Consider the following 23,598-nt stretch of genomic DNA (forward strand, 5'->3'; position numbering starts at 1 on the left):
TCTAATGTGCACAAAAAACATAGTCACCAACTAAGGATAAAAGAGAGTACCCAAAAGAGTGTTTGGCCCAAATGAACTCATACATAGTAAGTGACCTGCTAGTAAGTTTATATAAAAGTCATTCAAAACAGCATTTAATGTTACTTCATTAACAACAATAAATTGATAAAGATTTTGCTCTAATATAAACCATGGTGTCGGAAGATACTATAACATCAGCTTGGAGAGAAAATTGGTAATAGATTGTTAGTGACAAGAGAACAATGGAATAAAAGGGAGAAGGAGAGCTAAGAAAAAAAGATATCAAATCAAAGGAATAAAAATAAGCTCAAAAAGTAAGGAGATAATGAAGATCTACAACAGGTAGTGAGTAAAGGGAAGCGCTGGATGAGGAGGTAAGACAAACATGTACTCGTAGTAATCAGCAGACGTTTTTGGTAATGACACTCTATCATTAGGTTATAACCAATCAGAAATTAGAAACAGTACACAATCATTATTATTATACTATTTTAGAGAAACAAATAAGATAATGGCTTTATATACAAATTCATTCATTCTCATTCCTTGGAAACATTCAACAACTGTTAACCAAGGTTAACAGGAGGTCTAAAATACCAATGTTTACAATAACAGGCTCTAAAAGTGAAGGCTGACTACCTGTATCACACATGAGAGCAAGTCTAGAATTTTAATCATTTCTGCTAGTTTCTATTTCTTCTACTGACAGAGAGAGTAGAAGGTAAATATCATGAACTTCGTGAATGAAACACTATAATCAATTCCCATTTAACCCAAACACAGGAAAAAAAGACCCAAACTTCTTTCTGCACTGCAAGTTCTTTAGGTCCAAATCCTCAGCAATGCTTGTGGAAGTTACTGGCCAAGTGAAAGAATAAGGACATGAAAAAAGGCAGATGGTGAAAAGAAAAGCAGGAGAAAGGGGGAGGGGGTCAGAAAAAGTAGAAAAAGAAAAGAGAAATAAAAAAGCACATGTGTAATTTTTCTTTTAGTACATCAAAACTTGTGCCGCTATTTAGGTCTCCAGAGGACATTGATGATAAATATGCAGGCATTTGAACTGCTGTTTCCCCATATGTAAGGCATCATTTTTATCTAACTGCTTTCAAGATTATTTTCTTTCAATTTGAGTATGATGCATTTGTACATGGATATCTTTGCTTTTTGCTAGGATACAGTTTGCTCAGCTTCTTAAACCTGCAAGTCTATGTCTTTCCCCAGCCTTGGGAAGTTTTCAACCATTATTTCCTCTAATACTTTTTTCAGCCCTGCAATTTTTCTCCTCTCCTTCTGAGATTCCAAGGACACAAATATTAGACGCTTATGTCCTTAGAGCTCTGGTTATTCTTTTCCCTGTTTTTCAGTTTGGATAATTTCTATTAATCTATTTTCAAGTTTACTAACTCTTCTGCTGTCATCTCTATTCTATTCAACTATTAAGTTTACCCAATGATTTTTTAAAAGTTTTGGTTACTGTATTTTTCAGTTCTAAAATTTTGATTTGGTTCTTTTTTTCAAAGTTGAGTTTTTTAAAAAGATTTTATTTATTTTTAGAGAGAGGGGTAGGGAGGAAGAAAGAGAGGAACAGAAACATCAATATGTGAGATCAGCATGTGCACTAACTAGGAATCAAACCGATGACCTTTTGGTTCACCACTGAGCCACACCAGCCAGGGCCTGATTTGGTCCTTCCTTATAGCTTCTATTTTTTTGTTTATACTTGTCAATTTTAACATTTATTTCAAGAGTGTTTGTGATTGCTCTTTTGAGCATTTTTATACTAGCTGCTTTAAAATTCTTGTCAGATAATCCCAAAATCTATGTTAGTTGTCACTGATGTCTATTGTTAAGACTTTCATGGTTCTCTGATTGCCAAGTAATTTTGGTTTATAGCATGGACATTTTGAGTATTATGTCATGAGACTCTGGGTCTTATTTATATCTTATGGAGAATGTTGACATGAATAATAGAGTACACATAGTAGGCTTGAAATTATTAGCTTTAGAAGGACCTCCTTGTAAAGTTGACCCATGGCTGATACTGGGAGTTAAGCTTCCTAAAAGTTCCCTATACTGATATAAAACACTCGCTAACCAATAAGGGTATTTTGTTGTCCACAGACTATACTCACAACGTGCTTTATGATGAACATCTTCTCTCTTATTGGGACTAGAATCCTGGCAGTTGCTAAGCACAGGGCGCCAATGCACATAGCCCCCATTCAAAACCTTGGGTACTGAATCTCTAATGGGCTTCCCCGGGCAGAAACATTATACATGTGTGGCTTCAATCAGAAGGGAGAGAACATGGGAATCTTGTAAATGGGAGTCCTCCACACTCAGCTGGTGCCTTCTTCCCTAATGATCTTGCTGTGGATCCTTACTTTTTTTTACCTGTTAATGACTCTTACCTGCGAGTACTGTATATGTTGAGTCATTTGAGTCCCTCTAGTGCAGTGGTTCTCAACCTTCCTAATGCCGCGACCCTTTAATACAGTTCCTCATGTTGTGGTGACCCCCAACCATAACTAAAGCATAGTGATAACTGCAAAAACAATATGTAATTATATATGTGTTTTCCGATGGTCTAAGGCAACCCCTGTGAAAGGGTCGTTCGACCCCCAAAGGGGTCGTGACCCACAGGTTGAGAACCGCTGCTCTAGTGAATCACTGAATATGCAGTCACCTTGGGAATGTCTAGAACAGCTGATACATATCTTCAGCCTGCTATGAGCTGTGGTTCCAATGTCAATTCACTTCTTAAAGCCTTCACAGTCCTATTTGCATCTGTCTGTGAGTATACCACTCGGTGGTCAGTCTGGGACCTGGATTGAAGTCTCCCTATTAACTCACTTCTCAAAGTGTTGGTATCCTAATTAGGATCAAATCCACACATGTGCAGTATGGGGTGAACCCAGGTATTCATAAACAACTTCATAAGGCTGCTTTCCAGAGCTCCCCTCTCTGCATTACCTCACTAGCATTTTCTGGTTCCCCTTTTAGGTCCCCTGGCCAGAAACTGCCCACTTCTACCAATGTGCCGCATCAGATAGAGCCAAGTGGTAGAAGAACAGAGACATAAGCCAAAAAAGCAATGGGATTTGGCCAAGACTCTTGAGGATCCACCAAAGGGGGAAGAGCTCCCTCATGAGTTTTAGCTCTTGCAAGCTTCCTATCACAGTTCCTCAAGCAGCTGCCATAGCTGCCCCTGCTGCAGAAGTACCTGGAGGCTGGAGCATGAGAAAATGGAGAAAAAAAAGAAAAAGAAAACCCAGTGTATCTCCTCCACTCTATTTGAGCTTGAGTCTCGTTTCAACATCTTGAGCCAGAAGCAAAGGAGTTTTTTTTTTTGGATCTCCGACAATCTATGCCACAGTACTTACTTCAAGGTTTCAGGTTACACGGAGTTCAGGCTGAGGAATGCTGAGGTTTAAAAACCCAGTAAGCTCATGACTGGTTCGATGGTACTTTGAATTTAGGTGTCCTTCCTCAATACACTGGCTAATATTTACTTTTCAGCGTTTTCTAATAGCTATCGATATTTTCTGTGTGGGTTTTATAGTTGAATTCAGAAGATAAAGGGAGGTGTGTTTTAACTCCCTTGATCAGAAACAGAAGTACATCACTGACTTTTAAATTAATTATATTGAGTTAAATGTGGCAAGCCTTGACCAGTTACTGATTTTAAGTTTCATCTTCCTACCATGCTGTGCCCTGTGCTGTGCAGGCACTCACCTGTCTCTGTGCTGGCGCCGACTGGCAGTCAGGGACACAGCAATATGGTCCCATGCCTTCCAAACTTCCCCTTGGCCTGGATTTTCACAGCCCAGCTGACGCCAACATTCATCGAACACTGCTTTCCACTTCTCATCAGGAGGCACTGCTAGATTTCCTAGCTTCCTGCTAAAAAAGTCACGCCAAGCTTTAATTAATCACCCTTTTGTGTGTGCGTGCACAAAAATCCTGAATAGAAACTAATATACAACTGGGAGTGCTTTTGTGACAAAACTTCCTAGATTTGATGGCGATTTTATTTTTAAAATACTGCATAAAATTTTTAAAGAGATGGTTTTAACGACTTAATGTTCATCAGATACTAAAATCTATGAATTGTTAAGTACAAAGCACATCAGGATTAACTCCTTTGCTTTCTACATATCCACAAAATTGATTTTTAAAAACTGATTGCTGTGAAAACAAGGACTTTCTGTGCTGTGCACAACTCATTATGGGAACTGTGAAATGCACTGCATGCTGGGTTCTAAACATACTCTAAAAATAAACACAGTATAGAAAATATATCAAGCTCCCATCAGAAAAAAGAATCCGAGATGTTACCAAAATACAAAAAACCAACTGAAAGCTGCAATCAATAAAGAAAAATGTACATATGCCAAAAACTTGTTGGAAGAACATAATACAACTTCAGAGACTTAAATTTTGTCTTTCTTTTCCATATGTGCAGAGTATACTGTTCTACTTGGTAAATGTATAGGCTTGATCTTTACTTTTCAAAATCAAGTTGTCTAGAGGTTTCATTTAAGAATGCTCTCTTTCAATCAACTTGGATGCCTACACCATTACTAGTAGCATTATTCCCACACAGAGAACTTGTATTTTAAAAATCTATGTTATAAGGCTTTGATCTAAACCAAGACTACGGATTTAGCTCTCTGTAGTAGTGTCAGGTGACAATTCAAGGAAGTGACACTTTGCTAAAAGAATAAAAGGCTTTAAACCCTTGTTTTGCATTTAAAATATTAACCAGCTTTGATAAAAGCAAGAAAACTCAAAACATTCAATAATTAATCCAGAATTAACATTAGTTACTCACAAAACTTTGGGTTTGTCTTTATCGCTTTCATACAGGCTAGGCTTAAAGTAGGTTCCAGTGATTTTTATCCCAGATCCCCATTCTCCACTAAAACAGCCTTCAATGTAATCTCCATTTGGCATAGTCAGTGTTCCCTACAGTAAAGTCAGAAAAAATGTGAAATTAGAGAAAGTATTTTCAATTTAAAAATTCAAGAGGAAAAAGAGCACCCAATGGTTAACATTTCCCTTTTTAACTTAACTCTTTACCAATCCCCAACTTTTTTTTTTTTTTTTTTTTTTTGGTAAAAGCATGTGTACATGCATGTGCAAAAACAGTATGTAAAAATAAACCCTTGGTAAAAGAAAAAAATTCACAGAAAAAATTAGTAAAATATTTTGAGCTGAAGGAAATGAACACACAACTAAATGTACAGGATGCTGCTCAAGCAGTGCCTATATTAAAAAATAAAGATCTCAAATAGTAATCTAAAATTTCATCTTACAAAATTGAAAAAAAGAGGAACAAACTAAACCCAAAGCAAGAAAAAAGGAGATAATATACATTAGAGCAGAAATGAGAAACCAAAAAAAAAAGAGAAAATAATAAAATAAACCAAAAATCGCCTCCTTGCAAAGATACACAAAATTGACAATTAGATTGATCAAGAAAGAAAAGGAAGACAAAATTACAAAATCAAAAATAACATCACAGGATATATTACATCCACCTTATAGAAATTAAAAAGACTGGAAGAGAATATTAAGAGAACAACTTTAGGACTTCCGGCCAAGATGGAGGCTTAGACGGACGCGCTCGGTCTCCCTCTACAACTAGAGAGGAATACAACTACTGCAGAACAAAGGATAACTAGAAATTCCAGAAAATAAAACTACACGGAAGCCCAACATATGAAGTTATAAACCAGCGGCGCTCTTTGGGCAGGTAGGACGAGCGAAAGGGGGCGGTGCTGTTTGCGGTCGCACCTGGGACAGCGGCGGGGAGAACAACCCCGGCTGCAGTCGAACCCCCGGCAGCTCGCGACCCCAACGCTGGGGAAAGCAGCCACCACATCGCCTTGAACAGTGAGGCCCAGGGGGGCGGGAGGACGGATCCCGGTCTCCTAGCGGAATAACTGTGTGAATCCATCTTGGACCCCCGCCCCCAAAGAAAGCGCCACAGGGCTGCGAAATAGGTTGCGGAACGGCGCCGGTCCCTGGATTGTGACACGTACACAGGCACTGCCCCCTACAGCCAGCCCAAGAAAACAAAACGCATCTGTCAAAATGAGGCAGACAACTATAGAAATCCCGGTGGCACAGCTCACCAGGCAACAGATGGAGAACCTGACAGATGAACAGATAAGAAACCTGTCAGATGATCAGTTCTGGGCCATTGTTATCAGGTGGCTTACAGAATTCACAAAAGATTTGGAAAAAGATGAGAAAGAAGCGAAAAACACTCATAACGAAAGGAACAAAACCACATACGAGACAGATGGTGAGGAAATAAAATCCAGAGTTCATTTCAACAAACCGGAATATGGAGAAGGAACAAGCAATCAACCAATGCAGCGAGAGGAAATGGGAAGCAACGATGAGAGGATCAGAAACCTCTGGGACAGCTATAAAAGGCCCAACATAAGAATCATTGGTTTGCCAGAGAGCGAGGAAGATGAACTAGAACTTGAAAAATTGAGTGAAAATATAATAAAGGAGAACTTCCCAGACTTGGGGAGGGAAATGGACTTGCAGGTCCAGGGGGCACAGAGAGTTCCAAAACAACTGGACCCAGGGAGAACCACTCCAAGACACATTATAATCAAAATGTCAAGAGTTAAAGATAAAGAGAGAATCTTAAAAGCAGCAAGAGAGAAGAAAAGAATTATGTACAAAGGGGTCCCAATTAGACTATCAGCTGACTTCTCAAGGGAGACCCTGCAGGCAAGAAGGGACTGGCAAGAAATATTCAAAGTAATGAAAATCCAAAACCTACAACCACGAATACTCTATCCAGCGAAATTGTCATTCAGAGTAGAGGGACAGAGAAAGTGTTTCCAGGACAAAATAAAACTGAAAGAGTTCGTTAGATCCAAACCACTGTTGTATGAGATGTTAAAGGGACTGGTTTAGAAAAAGGAGGATCAAGACAATGAAATCTAAAATGAAAACTGCATCACAAGAAACAACAGAAGCTAGGGAATTGAAACAAAGGCAAACTAAACAGGCTACGAGACTGGAAAGAGAGCTATGGGTACGGGGAACATGTTGGGGGGAGGTCAACAGGGAGGGGGAATGGGGAGAGGGAGGGAGATGATATAGGCATTAAGGATCATGGTAGGAGGGAATGGAATAGACAGAGAGAGGTTGAGAAGAACTGTATGCACAACTAATGGACATGATCTAAAAGGGGGGGAAAACTGGAGGGAGGGGGGCCACCGGGTGGAGGGGAGCAGAGGGAAGGGAAATTGGCACAAATGTAATATTATAATCAATAAAACACATTAAAAAAAAAAAAAAGAACAACTTTATGCCAACAAATTATATAACAGAAAAAATAGGAAAATTCCTAGGAAGAACCAAATTATCAAAACTGACTCAAGTAGAAATGGAAAATCTGAATAGACCAAGTAGAAGGAAACTGAATTAGAAACTTAAAATATTTTCATAAAGTAATGTTCAGGTCCAGATACCATTGGTTAATTCTTCAAAACATTCAAAAAATAATAGTATCAAAGCTTCATAAACTTTCAGAAAACAGAGAATGAAGGAATGCTTCACAACTTATTCTATGAAGCATTATCCTGATACCAAAGACAAAGACAACATGAGAAAATGATAAACCATTATTCTCATATAGATGTACATATCTTCAACAAAATATTAGCAATATATAAAAAGTATTATATACCATGACCAACTATGATTTACCATAGGAAAGGAAGGTTGGTTTAATATCAGAAAAACAACCAACATAATACACAATATTTATAAAGAACAAAAACCATATGGTAATCCCAACAGACACAGAAAAAGCCCTCTGAAAAATCCAAAATCCATTTATGATAAACTTTAAAAAACTAGTAACAGAAGGGAACTATCTCAATCTAATTAATCTTTAAAAAACCTTTAGCCAATACCATACTTAACTGTGAAAAATTTAATTCTTTTCTCCTAAAATAGGGAACAAGGGAAGAATGTCTATGCTTACTATTTCTATTCAACATTCTACTGGAGAGTCTAGCAAGTGCAATCAGACAAGAAAAAGAAATAAAGGCCTTCCAGATTGCAAAGGAAGAAGTAAAACTAAGTTTATTTACAGACAATGTGATACTATATGCAGGTAATCCTAAGAAATATGCACACATGTACATATACCCTACTAGAACTAAAAACCAGTTTAGCAAGGTTTCAGAATACAAGAAAAAAATCAATTGCATTTTTATATAATAGCAATAATCCAAAATATGATCAATAAAAGTTTTCTTTACAACAGCATAAAAAAAGACTTAAAAAAATTTAACTAAAGATATGCAAAAGATGCACAATGAAAACTATTAAACATTGCTGATAAAATCAGAGATCTAAATAAATGGAGAGACATTCCATGTTCACAGATTGGAAGATTCAATATTATTAAGATGGCAATTCCCAAAATAACATATAGAGGCAATCCCTATCAAAATCTCAGCAGGTTTTATTTCAGATTTTGACATGTCAGTTCTAAATTTATATTAAAAGGCCAAGGATACAGAATGGCCAAAACAATTTTAAAAAAAATAACAAAGTTGGAAGACTTACACTTTCTGATTTTATAACTCACTAGAAATCTTTTTAAGTATATTTTATTGATTATGTTGTTACAGTAGGCCCAATTTTATTTTTCCCTTGGCTCTCCTCTGCTCAGTACTCTGCTTCCCTTCAGCAACCCCACCCCCTCTTAGTTCATGTCCATGGGTTGTGCATATAAGGTCTTTGGCTTCACTCTTTCCTGTATTATTCTTAACTTCCCCCCATCTATTTTGTACCAACCAATTATGCTTCTTAACCCCTGCACCATTTCCCCATTTCTCACCCTTCCCCCTCCCAGCTGATAACCGTTCAAATGATCCCAATATCTGATTCTGTTCCTATTCTGGTTTGCTTAGTTGGATTTTGTTTTTATTTTTTAGATTCAGTTGTGGATAGTTGTAAGTTTGTTGTCATTTTAGTGTTCATAGTGTTGATTTTCTTTTTCTTAAATAAGTCCCTTTAACATTTCATACAATAATGGCTTGGTGATAATGAACTCTTCTTTTAGCTTTACCTTGTCTGGAAAGCACTTCATCTGCCCTTCCATTCTAAATAATAAATTTGCTGGATAGAGTAATCTTGGTTGTAGGTCCTTGCTTTTCATCACATTGAATACTTCTGGCCAGTCCCTTCTTGCCTGCAGAGGTTCTTGTGAAAAATCAGCTGATAGTCTTATAGGCACCCCTTTGTAGGTAATTCTCTGCTTGTCTCTTGCTGCTTTTAAGATTCTCTCTTTATCTTTCACCTTTGGCATTTTAATTATGATGTGTCTTGGTGTGGTCCTCTTTGGGTCTAGCTTGTTTGGGACTCTGTGCTTCCTGGACGTGTATGTCTATTTTTTTTGCCAAATTTGGTAAGTTTTCCTTCATTATTTCTTCACATAAGCTTTCAATTTTTTGCTCATCCTCTTATTCTTCTGGCATCCCTATGATTCGGAAGTTGGCACGTTTAAAGTTGTCCCAGAAGTTCCTAAGCCTCTTCTCATTGCTTTCAATTCTTGTTTCCTCATTCTGTACTGGTTGACTTTTTTTCTTCCTTATGTTACAAATCATTGATTTGAACCCCGGTTTCCTTCCCTCCACCATTGGTTTTGTGCGGATTTTCCTTCATTTCACTTAGCACAGCCTTCACTTCTTCCCTTACGGGTTTGCCACACTGAAGCATATCTATCGTCTGTGAGCATCTTTATCACCAGTGTTTTGAACTCCACATCTGTTAGGTTGGCTATCTCCTTGTCTGTTAGGTTGGCTATCTCCTCGTTGCTTAGTTCTCCGATTGGAAACTTGATCCGTTCCTCTTTTTGGGCCATACTTCTCTGTCTGCTCATCTTGGTAGGCTCCTATGTTTGTCTGCCTCTGTGTCTTATGTAGAGCTGTTGCACCTGTTACGTTGTAAGGGGCGGAGCCTTAGGTATTCGTCAGTACGGATGAACCATTTCACCACATTGTGGTGCTGTGTGTGGGGGAGGGGTCTAAGAGGAAACAATGCTGCTTGTTCAGCACTCACCCTTTTCCAGGCACTTCTCCCACTTCCCATATGGAACTGGCGCCCCTCTAGCTGTTTCCCTGGCCGTCATTCCCAGAGTGGGTGGGTCTGTGGACATTCTAGGACTGTGGTGGCCCTTTAAACAAGTGGACTCTACTGAGAGACCGGCAGTTTCTTCCTCCGCCCCAGCCCCTTCTGGTTTGCACAGTCAGAAGCAACAAGACTCTTATTTTCCCTGGTGCTGGAACCGTGAGCTGTGTGGTCTGGTCTGGTGCTGGGAGCACTCCCCAGGTATCCTTCCCTGCTTTTTAAACATGTGACCATGCTTTCCGCCAGCCTGCTGCTTCCACTGCTGTTTCCACCACACAGCATCCTCTCTGCCCTGGCTCCGCCCCTCCTACCTGTCTAGATGAGTATTACTTCTTTATATCTTTGCTTGTTGAACTTCCATGCAGCTCGGTTTTCTGGAACTTCTCATTGTCTCTAGTTTTGAGGTAGTTGTAGTCCTTCTTAGTTGTGGAGGGAAATGCAGCATGTTTGTTTCTGATTTTATTTATTTGGGTTCTCCTAGAAATCTATAGTAATCAAGATATTATGGTATTGGCATAAGAGACAGGAAGATCAACTCAGAGTCCATAAATAAACACATTTATGATAAATTAATTTCAACAAAGATAATTCAATGGGAAAAGTTGCTGGGATAATTAGATACCCACATGAAAAAAATCAATTTAGACTTTTAATGCACACAGTACACAAAAGTTAGCTCTTTGTGAATCACAGACCTAAATACAAGAGATAAAACTGTAAGACTTTCAGAAGAAAATCTTAATAACCTTGAGTTAGGCAGATTTTTTAGATATGACAACAAAAGCAAGATTCATAAAAATTATTTGAGAAATTAGACGTAATTAAAATAAAAGGTTTGTGCTTCAAAAGGCTCTAGTAACAAAGATTGCAGGTGAATCTTATATCTCTAATAAAGGACTTCTACCCAGAATATATAAAGCACCCGTACAATTCAATAAAACTACAAACAAATTCTTAAAATGTCAAGATACTTGAATATTTGAATGGGTAAATTGTGGTTTCTCTTGCTTAAATAAACTGAATAACAATTTTTTAAATGTCTTTTTTATTTACTCTTAAAGCTTTATCTAACGTAAAATTTTGAACCACTGAATATTTTTATTTTTTAAATTTTTTAACTTTAAAAAAATTTTTAAATTTATTTATTGTTTTTGAATAACAATTTTTATGAGTATGTTTAAACAGACATTTCACCAAAGAAGATACATGAATGACTAATAAGCACATGAAATATACTCTAATGATATATGGCATCATTAGTCATTAGGGAAATGTATATTAAAACTATAAGATAACATTTTGTGTCTACTAGAATGGCAAAAAAAAAAAAAAAAAAAACCCAGAAACAGAAAATAAAAATGTATTGGCAAAGATGTGGAGAAATTAGAAATCAGAACCCCCATACACTGACAAGAATGTAAAATGATGCAGCCACTTCGGATAAACAATTTGTCAGTTTCTTAATATATTAAACATCAATTTACCATACAACTCAAAAATTGCTCTCTTAGGCATCTACCCAAGAGAAATTTTAAAATGTTCACACAAAAAGTTGTATTCAAATGTTTATAGACTATTATTCATAATAGTTTAAAATGGGAAATAATAGCATGCCCACTAACTGGTGAAGGAAGAGAGAAACAAAATGTGGTTTTGAAATACTATTCAGCGATAAAAAGGAGTGAAGTATTGCACATGCCATAATATGGGAAGACCTCAAAAACATTATGCTAAGTGTAAGAAGCCACACAGGAGAGACCACACATTGTATAACTTCATTGATATCAAAGGACCTAAAAAGGAAAATGTAGCGTGATAAAGTCCATTAGAAGTTCTTTAGGACTGGGGGGCAAAAATGAGGGGTGACTTCAAATGGACAGGAGATGGCGATGAATTTTTTTTCTGGGTCATGAAAATGTTCCAAATTGGATTGCGGTGATGATTGTACAACTATGTACATTTACAAAAAAATCTTTGAAGTTAGCTTTTTAAAAAAGTAAAGAAAAAATTAGTAAAAGATTATATTGGGAAAGAAAGAAGAAAGTCAGTTTCCAACCTTTCCACAAAGAGTCCAGTCATCTGAAAATTCTCCCTCATAGATAGTATCATCTTCAGAAAGTAAAACCCCATTTCCCTATGTGAAAAAACAAAAATCACAATACATATAATGCAGACTAACTTAACAATACATATCCCCCAAAGCCTTAAATAATTTTAAAAGTTAAGAAAAATAGTACTAATAAGGCAGAACATTAATACATAATTTAAAAAGTTAACACAGAAGTTTAAAAAAAATATCAGTAATAACTATATGCAAATATCACACTCACCATCATTTTATTCAGGTGAAAGTTGCCTTCATAGTATAATCCAAACTGGGTAACTACCACACCATTACCTTGACATGCATCATCTTGCCACATTCCCATATACTTTTCCCCCCTTCACAGAAGGAGAAAAGAAGTGACATAAAAAAGTCAATGATGATAAAGATAAAGTGAGGAAAAAACAATTATCACATGGAAGATACCAAGCATCACCCTAGGTTGGTGTGTGCGTGCAATTTTTCTAGTTCAAGTGGCTGTTAACTCCATCTCCTCAAATGTGTGACAATGTGATAGCAAAAGGCATCTTACTCAGAGCAATGTTCTCTCAGGAATTAAATATTATAGTAGACCTGACATAGATCTGCATATACTCCATGTATTTTCATGATAACTTTAAAGTATATAGTTATTAAAAGAATGCCAATAATTCAACTCTAAATAATTTCATTCAAAATGTAATAGGTAGATTCACACCTATGCATAATTTTTGATCACCCAAACGTTTACTAACAAAAAAAAAAAAAAGAAAAAGAAAAAGAAAATGAGAAAGAAATGGGATTTATCACACAAGACTCATGCTTCACCTACTTGAATTTAGGGAACTAATCTCCACTAAAAAGATAAAATAAGTACAAACTCCTTGTTCAATAATCATGGAGTTTAGTAATAACAGCATATTTTTAAAAATTCCACATTATGACAACAACATGAGGGGAGAAAGAATACAAGATAAAGTCCTAAAGCAGATTAGGTTAAGTCAAATATTGATGCAAAAGAACTATGTACTTCCCCCAGGTTTAAATGAATTTAATCTTGATTCCTAGGTTGCTGGCAAGGTGACAAGTATCTAATCTGATAGGAAGACCTCATCGTCGGCAGGGTGATATGGAGGGTCTGCTGTTGCCCATGCAGCAGACCCCCCTCTCTTCGCAGCTGAAGGGTCCAAGGGAAAGACGGAGTCAATACAGCTTGGCTTCAGGTGCGCCGCAGGAGTTGCCGGTGTTGACTACAACGTCGAACCGCCTTAGGGACTCCGGCTCCGGATTTTCTGTCGGGGTTTACTCCCTTAGCCTTTCCCCTGAAGAGGTATGCCGCAAGGCAGTGGAGGTTTTTTTTTTTGGAGTCAAGAGTTTTCCTTCTCTGATGTGCCCTGACTGGAAGATCGAACCAGCGACACTTAGCTCGCAGGCCGGCGCTCAATCCACTGAGCCAAACCAGCCAGGGCACATCAGAGATAGGAAGACCTAATCAAAAGGTATTTAGATACCATTCTATGACTGTAAATAGAATTTCCACAGGTTCCCTCTGACCTTTTTTATTCCTATTATCTACTGACTGCATGAAAGGTCTTTCTTTGTATAATAAAGATTTGATAGCCCTTTTGAGACCCTAAAAGCTTTTTATGGTGTCAAGCTTTAAGAAAAATGGCACCAATGTTAATTTTGAATGATCCTGATATTATAAAGAAGTAACCTATTGTTTGGTTCACAAGAAAATGAATAAAATGATGTCTGATAACTGTCTTACTAAAATTCTTTTCTCAACACTGTCAAATTAAAACACTCAGACTTCATAAAATCACCAGTTTTTGGGTAAGCATAGGATTCTTAACAGCCTCCCTCTAAACTTTGAGATTAGAAGCAGAATACTGTACCTTGTGATATCATCAAAGACACCATATCCTGCTTTCTTATCCATCACCCATTGGCCAATGAACATGCTGGGAGAAGAGGAAGTCAATTTTCCACTCCGTAGAAGACCATGACCATGACGCATATTATCTTGAAAACATCCTTCAAACACTTCACCAGAGGCATAACTGTAGTTAGAAAGAATGGATAAACATCACAAGCACATTGAATTCTGATGCTTATTTTTGCAGTCAGGAAATTCAAATTTATACTCATGTCTCAATGGTAATTATAATTATTTGTTTATATGATTGTTTTTCACTAATCAAAATCTTATTTTTGAATGACTGAGGCTAAGAAATTTAAGATGTCATAAGTGGTATTCTGTGGTAACATGGGGGGAAAATGTGCACTTAATAATTACAGGAAAATGAAATGACTGATCTCTGAAAGAATGATAGGTTTGTCCATATTAGTCATATAATAAATATAAGATAAATTTATAGGCAATTTATTCAGCAGATTTTATGAAAAAGTTAGGGTTTATAAGGTTTGTACAATTTTGTTAAGAACTAAATAATAACCTAATATTTTCATCTTGAGATAGATGAGAGGAACTTTAAAATAAGACTTCACATAGTTTTAGTCATAAGAAGAAGTAACATCTACTCCTTGAAATTTTTGACTACACGAACATTTAAATTTACATGATTCTTTGGAAAAGCAACACCAGTCCAACAACCCTTCCAATGTTATTACCTATAAACTCCCTGACCACACATTTTTCCTTCTTTCCAATGGCCCACATAATGGTCTTCTTTGTGTAGTGCTTTGTTTGGGACTCTGTATTCTCCATACCTGCCGAGGAGAATAGAAACAGCAGAAGATGCAATTATGACCTATTCACCATATATATATATATACACACACACACTTGTAAACATTATAACAAGGAAAGAGAGAAAAGATTTACCAATAGGAGGGAAGGGGAACACGGAGTCTTGGTTTAAGCTGTATCTATTACCTAAGCTACTTGGCAAGTCTCAGAGAAATAGGATATCAACCCTACTATGCAGAGAGATTAAATGTTTTAACCCATGTCCAGTGAAAAAGAGAAAACCTGGTCCTAGACCTATCTCTTCCACTTAACTAGTCACATCATCTTGGGTAAGCAAGTCCTGGTACCCAGCTCCCTCATCTCTATAACAAGGGGGTAAATCAGGTTATCTAAAGTCTCTTCTTATTCTGAAGTTCTAATAAAAAGAAATTAAAAGACATCACAAAAACTCACATTATCACACACACACGTACACACACACATATACACACACAAAATCACCCACCTGATCTAAATATATAATAATCCTTATATACTAAAATAAGTTACTTCTCTAACACAATACAAAATACTTCATTGCCATAAATTTATCATGTGAATATATTTAAAGGTTAGAAAACATGACAAACTTATACAAAAATAACGCCACTGAGTACCATTGGGATAATATAGTACTTAGGAGACTTCCCCTTTAGCATATCACAGAAATTAAATGATTTAAGAACTTCTGAAAAGAAAATTTCTCTATGTCCTTGTGTAAAGGGGGCACTACTATCAATAGTCTTACCATCCACATTGCTCAAGGTTTTCAGTCTTCACAACTGAGACGGAGAAATAAAACACAGCCCCATTTTAACAGATGCGAGGCTGTGTAATTGGAGGCCACACGGCTGTCCAGGTAAATGATTTTCCCTGAGTAAATCAAGGGTGCATCCTAGATTTCTAGCTTTCTTCGCATTCACACATCTGCATGACAGGCCCTAATACATGCTACGTCTTTCTAAAAAACAGAACAACAATCTACTACTTGTTTTAAATATAACTCTGAACACAAAATAACACAATTTGTGACTGAAGTTGAATTTACCCCCATGTTTTATGCAATTTTCTTACCCATCTTCCAAGCCGTTCCTGAACATGCCAGAATACATCTTTCCATCTGGCCACTTCAAAAACCCTCTGGAATGCATAAGGAAAGAATAATACATGTCAATTAATATCTCAGGTAATCATTACTGTCTCAGGAATTAGGCCATCATCCTCACTCCAGGCATGAATCTTAAACATTTTCACCTGCCATGAGGTTTCCCTGAAAACCAGCGTCCATCATAGGTTGCTTCCTTTAGGCGAGGATCCTTGTAGAAAGTGTATTTAGCACTGCGAGAAATGGGTGGCTCCTGCCTCTGAATACTGCTGCTACTTCCATAAGGGGTAAGATCAGAGGTCCCCCTCAAAGCCTGATCCACAGCTTGGCTTATAGCCCGTAGCCACTTAGTCTAGGAACAGAATGTGTCAATAAGTTTAAGGCAATAAATCACCAAGCATTGCTTTAAATTCTGCTAGCTTTCCTTGGTGTAAATCATTTTTACCTTTTCCAATGCTTTTCTTATTAATTAGGTAATGCTGACTGGCTCTTGGAATTCACTGCTATATGCTTAAAATTAAGTTCATTAAAAAAAAAAAAAACCAAAAGTCTAGTCTTAGTTTAATGAAGATTTATCGGACATAATTATGGATCATTAGCCAAGCAACAATAATTTTTATCTCTTCTTTACTACCATTAGAGAGAGGAATATCTAAGTCAAAGACTGAAAGAAAATACCGTAATTGACTAACCTTTTCCTGGGGTGTCGATGAAATCAGAGTGAACTGCTCCTCAGGTGTAGTTATCTTTAAGCCATTCCTAAAACATTCATATAAATACCAGTAGGTATGACAACCTGTCATTACAATATCAATCCTCAGACATGAAAAGGAACTTGTTTATTTCAAGAAGAGCAATCAATTAAATGTAAATGCAGCCATGTCCTGGGTTTGGGTCACAGAGTGGGAAAAAGGACACAGTTACTTTGCTCTGTGTTGAATAATGGGGATGTGAGCAATGGAGAAGCCCTTCTACCACCTCTGACCTGTCATGACTGTCACCACAGGCCACTTTACTATCTACATGCTGGAAGGGTAAGCCTCATTTTGCAGAATGGGGAGGCCTCCTGAGTTTTTTTTCATGTCTAAGGAAACAACCTGGGTAACAGAGGGAAAGAATTAGGGTGGAGGTGGGGGAAGAGGACACACTTACACACCACCAGCTTCTTCAGAAAGTGGCTCTGCCCATAGTGTGGCCAAAGGGAAAACGTGGTGTGTAGAGAACTGAAACAAAGAACATGGAGACGCATCTGAGAAAGCCCATGTGGGCCCTGGGGTTTCTGGTGCATAAGCTGTTTCAAATGGCTAAGTCCACATGGGTGCCACCATCTCAGCCAAATAGTTCCCATTAACATAGCTAACCCTAATGGGTCTCCCTATGTCTGCTGCATGGACCCTGTCACATGGCTGATACTCATTTCCAAGATGTAAACTAAAAAAGCTCCCTGAAATCTGGCCCATACCAGAAATGGAAACTATACATTCTCTTCTGTTCTATAGTTTCAGCAAAACCACAATAGATTTTAACACAAACTGATGGTATAATTAATTAAGTATACATAGTACTCTACTTTCCAGTGCCTCATTTAGGGTTAGGAATCTGGCCCACCTGGGCGTGGACTAGGGCATCATTAAAGAGAATGAACCAATTCACAGAAAACCTCCCAGCATGCTGCAAAGATAAGGCTCGGTTACTGCTCTCACACAGCAGTCGACGCTCTGGCTTCCTTAAGGAATCCTGAAATTAAAAACAAATAAAAAATCAAATAGTCAAAATTATCTCAAATATGCAAAGAGAAAATGAAAAATATACAAATCACATTTAGAGAAATCTGTAGACCTAAGTTTAAATGTAATCCAACTATTTCATAAAATTAGCACCAAAAGAGATTAAAAAGAAGACAAAAACAAAAGAAGGTGAGATGCATGTTCAGAGAGGATTCTTAGGGATGAGGAAAGGTGTTGGTGTTTAGAACATCCATTGCTGTGGGTCCTTAGACCGCCCTTAGAAAGGGGCTCATTAAAGCATTATTACCACGAACAAGTGGGGAATGAAGAAAATGGACAGTTGCCTGCTGTTTGCTGAGGTAATGACAATTGGCATGGTTTACGTACCGTCATTTTTCCAGGAAAGGTCTTCCAGAAGCCCAGTGTGTATTCTGCTTCCTTCCGTTTCCTGCCCAGGTGGAGAGCAAGAGACTCATAACAAGAGCTGGAATCCTGCAGTTTCTGGTATTCTGGAGATGTCTGGAGGCCAATATATTAAAAAGGAGAAAAATAATATAAAACAATTGTCCACAATCTGTAGCCTCAGTGTGGTTTGGATACACAGTATTAAATTTATGGAGGAACAGGACTGAGAAGAAAGGCAGATTGGTCCCAGAAAATTCTCACATACACGTACATAGGAAATAGAGAAATAACTCAAGGGGAAAAGACACAAACACTGGCAATTATCAATGAAGAGAGAGAAACAGAGAACTCAGGATAGGCCAGGAATTCTCAAATGTTTTGGTCTCAGTATCTCTCTATTTTGCTTATGATGGGTTGTATCTATTGGTATTTACCATATTTGAAGATACAGTTGAGAAATAAAAATGTCTTTATTAATTTACTTCAAATACAAGAACATTTTAAATAAAAAATAACTATATTTTCCAAAACAAAACAAAAAAATGTTTAGTGAGAAAAGTGGCATTTTTCTACATTTTTTTCCCAAGTCTCTTTATTATCTGGCTTAAAAGATGACAACTGGATTTCTATTTCTGCCACTGCATTTAATCTTTTATGGTTGAATATATGAAAAAAATCTTACTTTATAAAAATGTATACTTGGGAAAGGGAGGAGTATTTTAATAGCCATTTCAAATAATTGTAGATAGACTCCTTTGAAACTATACCAAAACCTGTTAAGTGATAGTTTCTTAAAGATTAGCTGAAATGTGGAATCTGAAACTACACGAATTGAACTTTTTGTACTCTTACATGAAAACCCACTGGTCCACCTTACATTTTGAATAGAACTTTTATTCATGTATGATTTTACAACATGCAGATTAGGCATTTGAATATTGGTTCACTGAGTTATGCAGATCTTCCAAATGTTGACACAAGGTCACATGTTAGTTAATATTATTGCCAATTTCAGCAGAAAAAGTCTTTAATTACTGGGAAATTGCCAAATTCAGTGATAGGTACATGTTTTCCACACTTTAATTTTTGTTTTAAAATCCAGATGTTATCATTGGCAACAAATACTGTCAGTTTTCTCTTTGAAGTGATAGGCTCATTCATTCAGTTTTGAGAAAATATTTGTCAAAAACCCAAATCCGAATAATGTTTATCTGCCAAATGTTCTTTCAAGTTAAAAAAAAGTTCTCAACTCAAACAATCACCATCTTGTACTTTTCTGTGAGAAACCTCCACACTTTGGTATGCGGAGAGCTGCTTTAAGTGGACTTCCCACTGCATCATGCGGAATGTTACAAAGACGTATTCTTCTGTGTGGTGAGGAATGTTAACTAGACTGCCTGTGGTGATAATTTGCAATAAATACATATCTCAAATCATGCTATAATCTGAAATTAATATAATGTTATATGTCAATTACATATCAATAAAAAATATATACTCAATGGTTGAGGTTTAATAAAATTAATTTTTACTGCTTCATCAAGAATATTCTTAAGTGAATATTCAGGGCAATCATTTTCTAAGTTATATAAATGTCTAATCACGATGTTGGACACCTGAAACCAGTATTATATTGTATGTAAACTGTAATTAAATTTTTTAAATTTAAAAATAAAAAAAATTCCTAGGTGAAACTGGCATGTTTTTTGTTTGTTTTTTTTATCTGCCAAGTACATAGCAGCAAAGGACACAATGACTGTGACTATAGTTGGTGCCTCTACCTTGATTCATGCAAAGGAGTCAGCTGTTTTACTCATCCTTACTTTACACTGTCAGTACACATGACAACACAGTGAAAAAAGTAAATGTCTTAGTACCATCCTGATCTTGCGACCCTCCTGAAAGGGTCTTTGGAATCCTGCAGGCCAAGATTTGAGAATCAATCAGGGGACAGGGTATAATTGCTGGGCCTTGTGGAGAGTCAGCAGAAGGTAAGAGGAAAAGATGATCACATATGTTCATGAGTAATTACTTTATATTCCCCATTTCTTAAGAGTCATTCATATCCATTTTTTCCATTCATTTAAGAAACATATAATAGTTTCTACTACAAATAGAATATTCTGTTGAATTATACAGACAAAAAAAATTAAATAAGGTACAATGTTTGTGTCCTGGGAGCTTATAACTAGGCAGATAAGATAGAAAAACATAAAGCACACCAGAATTATGCAGTGGTTTTGTTAACAGATTACCTATCAGAAAAGACAACATAGTAAAGTGAAAAGAACAGACTCTGCTGCTAGAGTATATGGATATGAATCCTGCCTCTACATATTCTCAGCTGTGCCTCAATCCTCTCATCTGCAAAATGGGGTAATAATATCTATTTCACAGGGTTGATGTAGGGATTAAGTAAATAAATATAACGTACTTAGAACAGTACCCTGGCTGGTTTGGCTCAGTGGATTGAGCGTCGGCCTGCGAGCTAAGTGTCGCTGGTTCGATCTTCCAGTCAGGGCACATCAGAGAAGGAAAACTCTGATTCCAAAAAAAAACCTCCGCTGCCTTGTGGCATACCTCTTCAGGGGAAAGGCTAAGGGAGTAAACCCCGACAGAAAATCCGGAGCCGGAGTCCCTAAGGCGGTTTGACGTTGTAGTCAACACCGGCAACTCCTGCGGCGCACCTGAAGCCAAGCTGTATTGACTCCGTCTTTCCCTTGGATCCTTCAGCTGCGAAGAGAGGGGGGGTCTGCTGCATGGGCAACAGCAGACCCTCCATATCACCCTGCCCAGGCTCTGTAGCTTCAGCTTCACTGGAGAGGACACTCCAGCGTCATCGCAAGATGTCGATTCAACACGGGAGGAGACAGATACCGTGTCACTCCCGAGTCGGACTGCACAACCATTCTCGGCGGTGCAGATAGACTCTTAAGAAGCTACACCATCGTCTCTCGAGACGGATAGCTGCCGCCGCCGACGACTTAGAACAGTAATTGACATATGAAATGCATTTAATAAAATTAGGTTATATTATGTTTACCTAGTTTATGTTTACATATATGATGTCTAAATTGTACCTTAGACTTAATAAATAACCACTTGAAGTGATAGAACATAGCCATGTGTTTTGAAAAAACTTTCACAGATGATTTTGATCCTCAACCTTGGTTAAGAACCACTGACATAATGTGATAAGAAAATAACGGAGGGATAAAGTAGTAGCAAAGCGTAGAGGAGGAAGTAACTAATTCTGAAGACATGGGAAGGGGAGGAAGTGTGGTATAGTTAGAGGGCTCATTTTCATGAGAAAATGACTTTTGACCCAGGCCTTGAAAGTTTCCAACATAGAGGATGGACATAGGGGTTTTTCAGGAAGGAAATATAAAGCATATGAGAGCCACATCCAGGGAATCTGAACCAACATGTAGGACGCAGGGTAGATAAAACAAAAAAGGGTATCTGATTGTGGAGTTTGGATTTTTTACACAGAATTTGGACCCAAGACTGGAATAGTACAATATCAGAATCTTTGAACATTACAAGTTGATCAAGGAGGAAAGATTTTTTACTTAATTGAGGATATGTTAAGGTAAAATCTGTATCTCATTGGGTTATGTGTGTAGCTCAAAGCTCCATTGCTAAAACTAAGCCAGTTTGGGTTAATCTAAAGACCTACAGGGTCACAGTATGATCAATGTAGAACGCCCCTCAGCTCTTGGGTCACTCTGGAGACTGAAATCTATCCAGATAAGGAGGCAGAGCCCAAGATTAAAAAGATTCTGAACTATAAGGAACCCTGAAGTCATTACAGCTTCTCTAGAGTCCTTCAGAGAGGAAATGAAATGAAACTACACATTTCAGTACAATTTCAAAGGTAAATGTCTTAGGGCCAGCTTACACCCATATCCAAGAGCAGTGCTAATTTTCTAGAATTTCACCTAGCTAATTTTGTACAGGAAGCAGACTAGTTATTATAGAGGAAATCCTGTAACACTGTGATTTCTCATAGCATATGCCAACATGACCCAAATACCTGGAATGAATCTATCACGAGTCCAGGCCAGGTGGTAACTCTACTGCCTTGCAGGTGTGTGTTTGTACAAAAGGCCAGGGTTGTAAAGAGCTCTAGTGACATGTACTCAGTATGTACTCAATAAACTTTGACAACTATTGAATGAGTAACACTCATACTTGGCTCTCAACTTCAGACATAGTTTCATAAAATGAGTACAATTCATCTTGATAACATCCTGAGAGGAAACTGAATCCACAGCAAAGAAAACTAGATTTACCTACAATTACATGTTTTCCTTTAATTTCCCTGAAGAAAAATAAAGTTAACTAAAAATATATAAATATTAAATTAGTGTAGTTCCAGACCATGGGGTGTCATAATCCAAACAAACAAACAAACAAACAAACAAACAATAATCCTTGGCTTCTCAAGTGCCCAAAGGGGGTATATTTGGGAGCTTACCACTTCAAAACAAGTAGCAAGCTTTAGCAGAACTTCTGCATAATTATGAAGTCGTCTGGTTGGCAAGAAAAACAAAGTATTCAGTATTTCTATCAAGTGGGTGTTTTCATCAGTCACTTCTGATAAATCTTGTAACAGCTCTTGGTTTTTATTTAGGAAATCACTGTAGGTAGGAAAAAAAAGAGATTCAGCTAATCATTTTGGTAATGACAACATGCATGACAATTAAAAATATTTCACTAGATCCTTTTTCAGAATTTTTCACACTTTAAAGTGCTATGAAATAGTAGATAATGACTACAATAAAATAAGTCAGATATAATTAGAAGAATTTCCCTGCATATGAGATTTTAAAGTATGAAAAGTAGCAAAAGGTAGCAATAATGCTTCTGTAATAGAGATGGTTAATCAGACTTGTGCCTTCTCATGTTCTAGGAAATAAATCATGCATCCCAGTTTCAGGGAATAATTGGAGACTAGCTAACATCATTACCTATTAATTTCCAAGCCAAAAGTCATAGTAATAAATGGCAAGACTAATTGCTCTAATCGGTTGTGCTAAACAGAAATACTGGAGGAAAACAAAGCTCTTTGCTGCAACAAAATTGGCATGAAATAGTATTAAAATAGTTCTAATTTCTTTCTTTTTTCTTCAATTGTTGATCACTTAAATAGGAGTTTATTACAGGAGTTATAAAAAACTATACATTATCAGTACTATAATTAATAGAACATAATAAAGTGAATTATATGCAAAGATTTCAATGCTGAGATCTGCAAAAGCATTTTAAGCTGAAGCCAGCATTTAGTTTTTATATTCAATTTTATATATAAGTTCATTATTAA

The 23,598-nt window shown here is 37.0% G+C and overlaps 1 protein-coding gene across 1 annotated transcript in view; it reads right to left on the reverse strand.

Annotated features, from left to right (window-relative positions):
• ALS2 (alsin Rho guanine nucleotide exchange factor ALS2) overlaps window positions 1-23,598 on the reverse strand; it is a 79,996-nt gene that overhangs the window by 11,611 nt on the left and 44,787 nt on the right. The window contains exons 13-25 of the mRNA XM_090282651.1: window positions 22,753-22,915; window positions 18,255-18,386; window positions 17,749-17,877; window positions 17,293-17,363; window positions 16,833-16,899; window positions 16,290-16,492; window positions 16,110-16,175; window positions 14,918-15,016; window positions 14,182-14,346; window positions 12,531-12,642; window positions 12,257-12,334; window positions 4,856-4,989; window positions 3,757-3,921 (exon numbers count right to left, since the gene is read on the reverse strand). Of these exons, the coding sequence (XP_090138777.1) occupies window positions 3,757-3,921; window positions 4,856-4,989; window positions 12,257-12,334; window positions 12,531-12,642; window positions 14,182-14,346; window positions 14,918-15,016; window positions 16,110-16,175; window positions 16,290-16,492; window positions 16,833-16,899; window positions 17,293-17,363; window positions 17,749-17,877; window positions 18,255-18,386; window positions 22,753-22,915 (1,584 nt within the window). The remainder of the gene's footprint in view (window positions 1-3,756; window positions 3,922-4,855; window positions 4,990-12,256; window positions 12,335-12,530; window positions 12,643-14,181; window positions 14,347-14,917; window positions 15,017-16,109; window positions 16,176-16,289; window positions 16,493-16,832; window positions 16,900-17,292; window positions 17,364-17,748; window positions 17,878-18,254; window positions 18,387-22,752; window positions 22,916-23,598) is intronic.

The sequence above is a fragment of the Furipterus horrens genome, unplaced genomic scaffold (genome assembly GCF_987537825.1).
Source record: "Furipterus horrens unplaced genomic scaffold, mFurHor1.1.pri manual_scaffold_1, whole genome shotgun sequence".
NCBI classification, from domain to species: Eukaryota; Metazoa; Chordata; class Mammalia; order Chiroptera; family Furipteridae; genus Furipterus; species Furipterus horrens.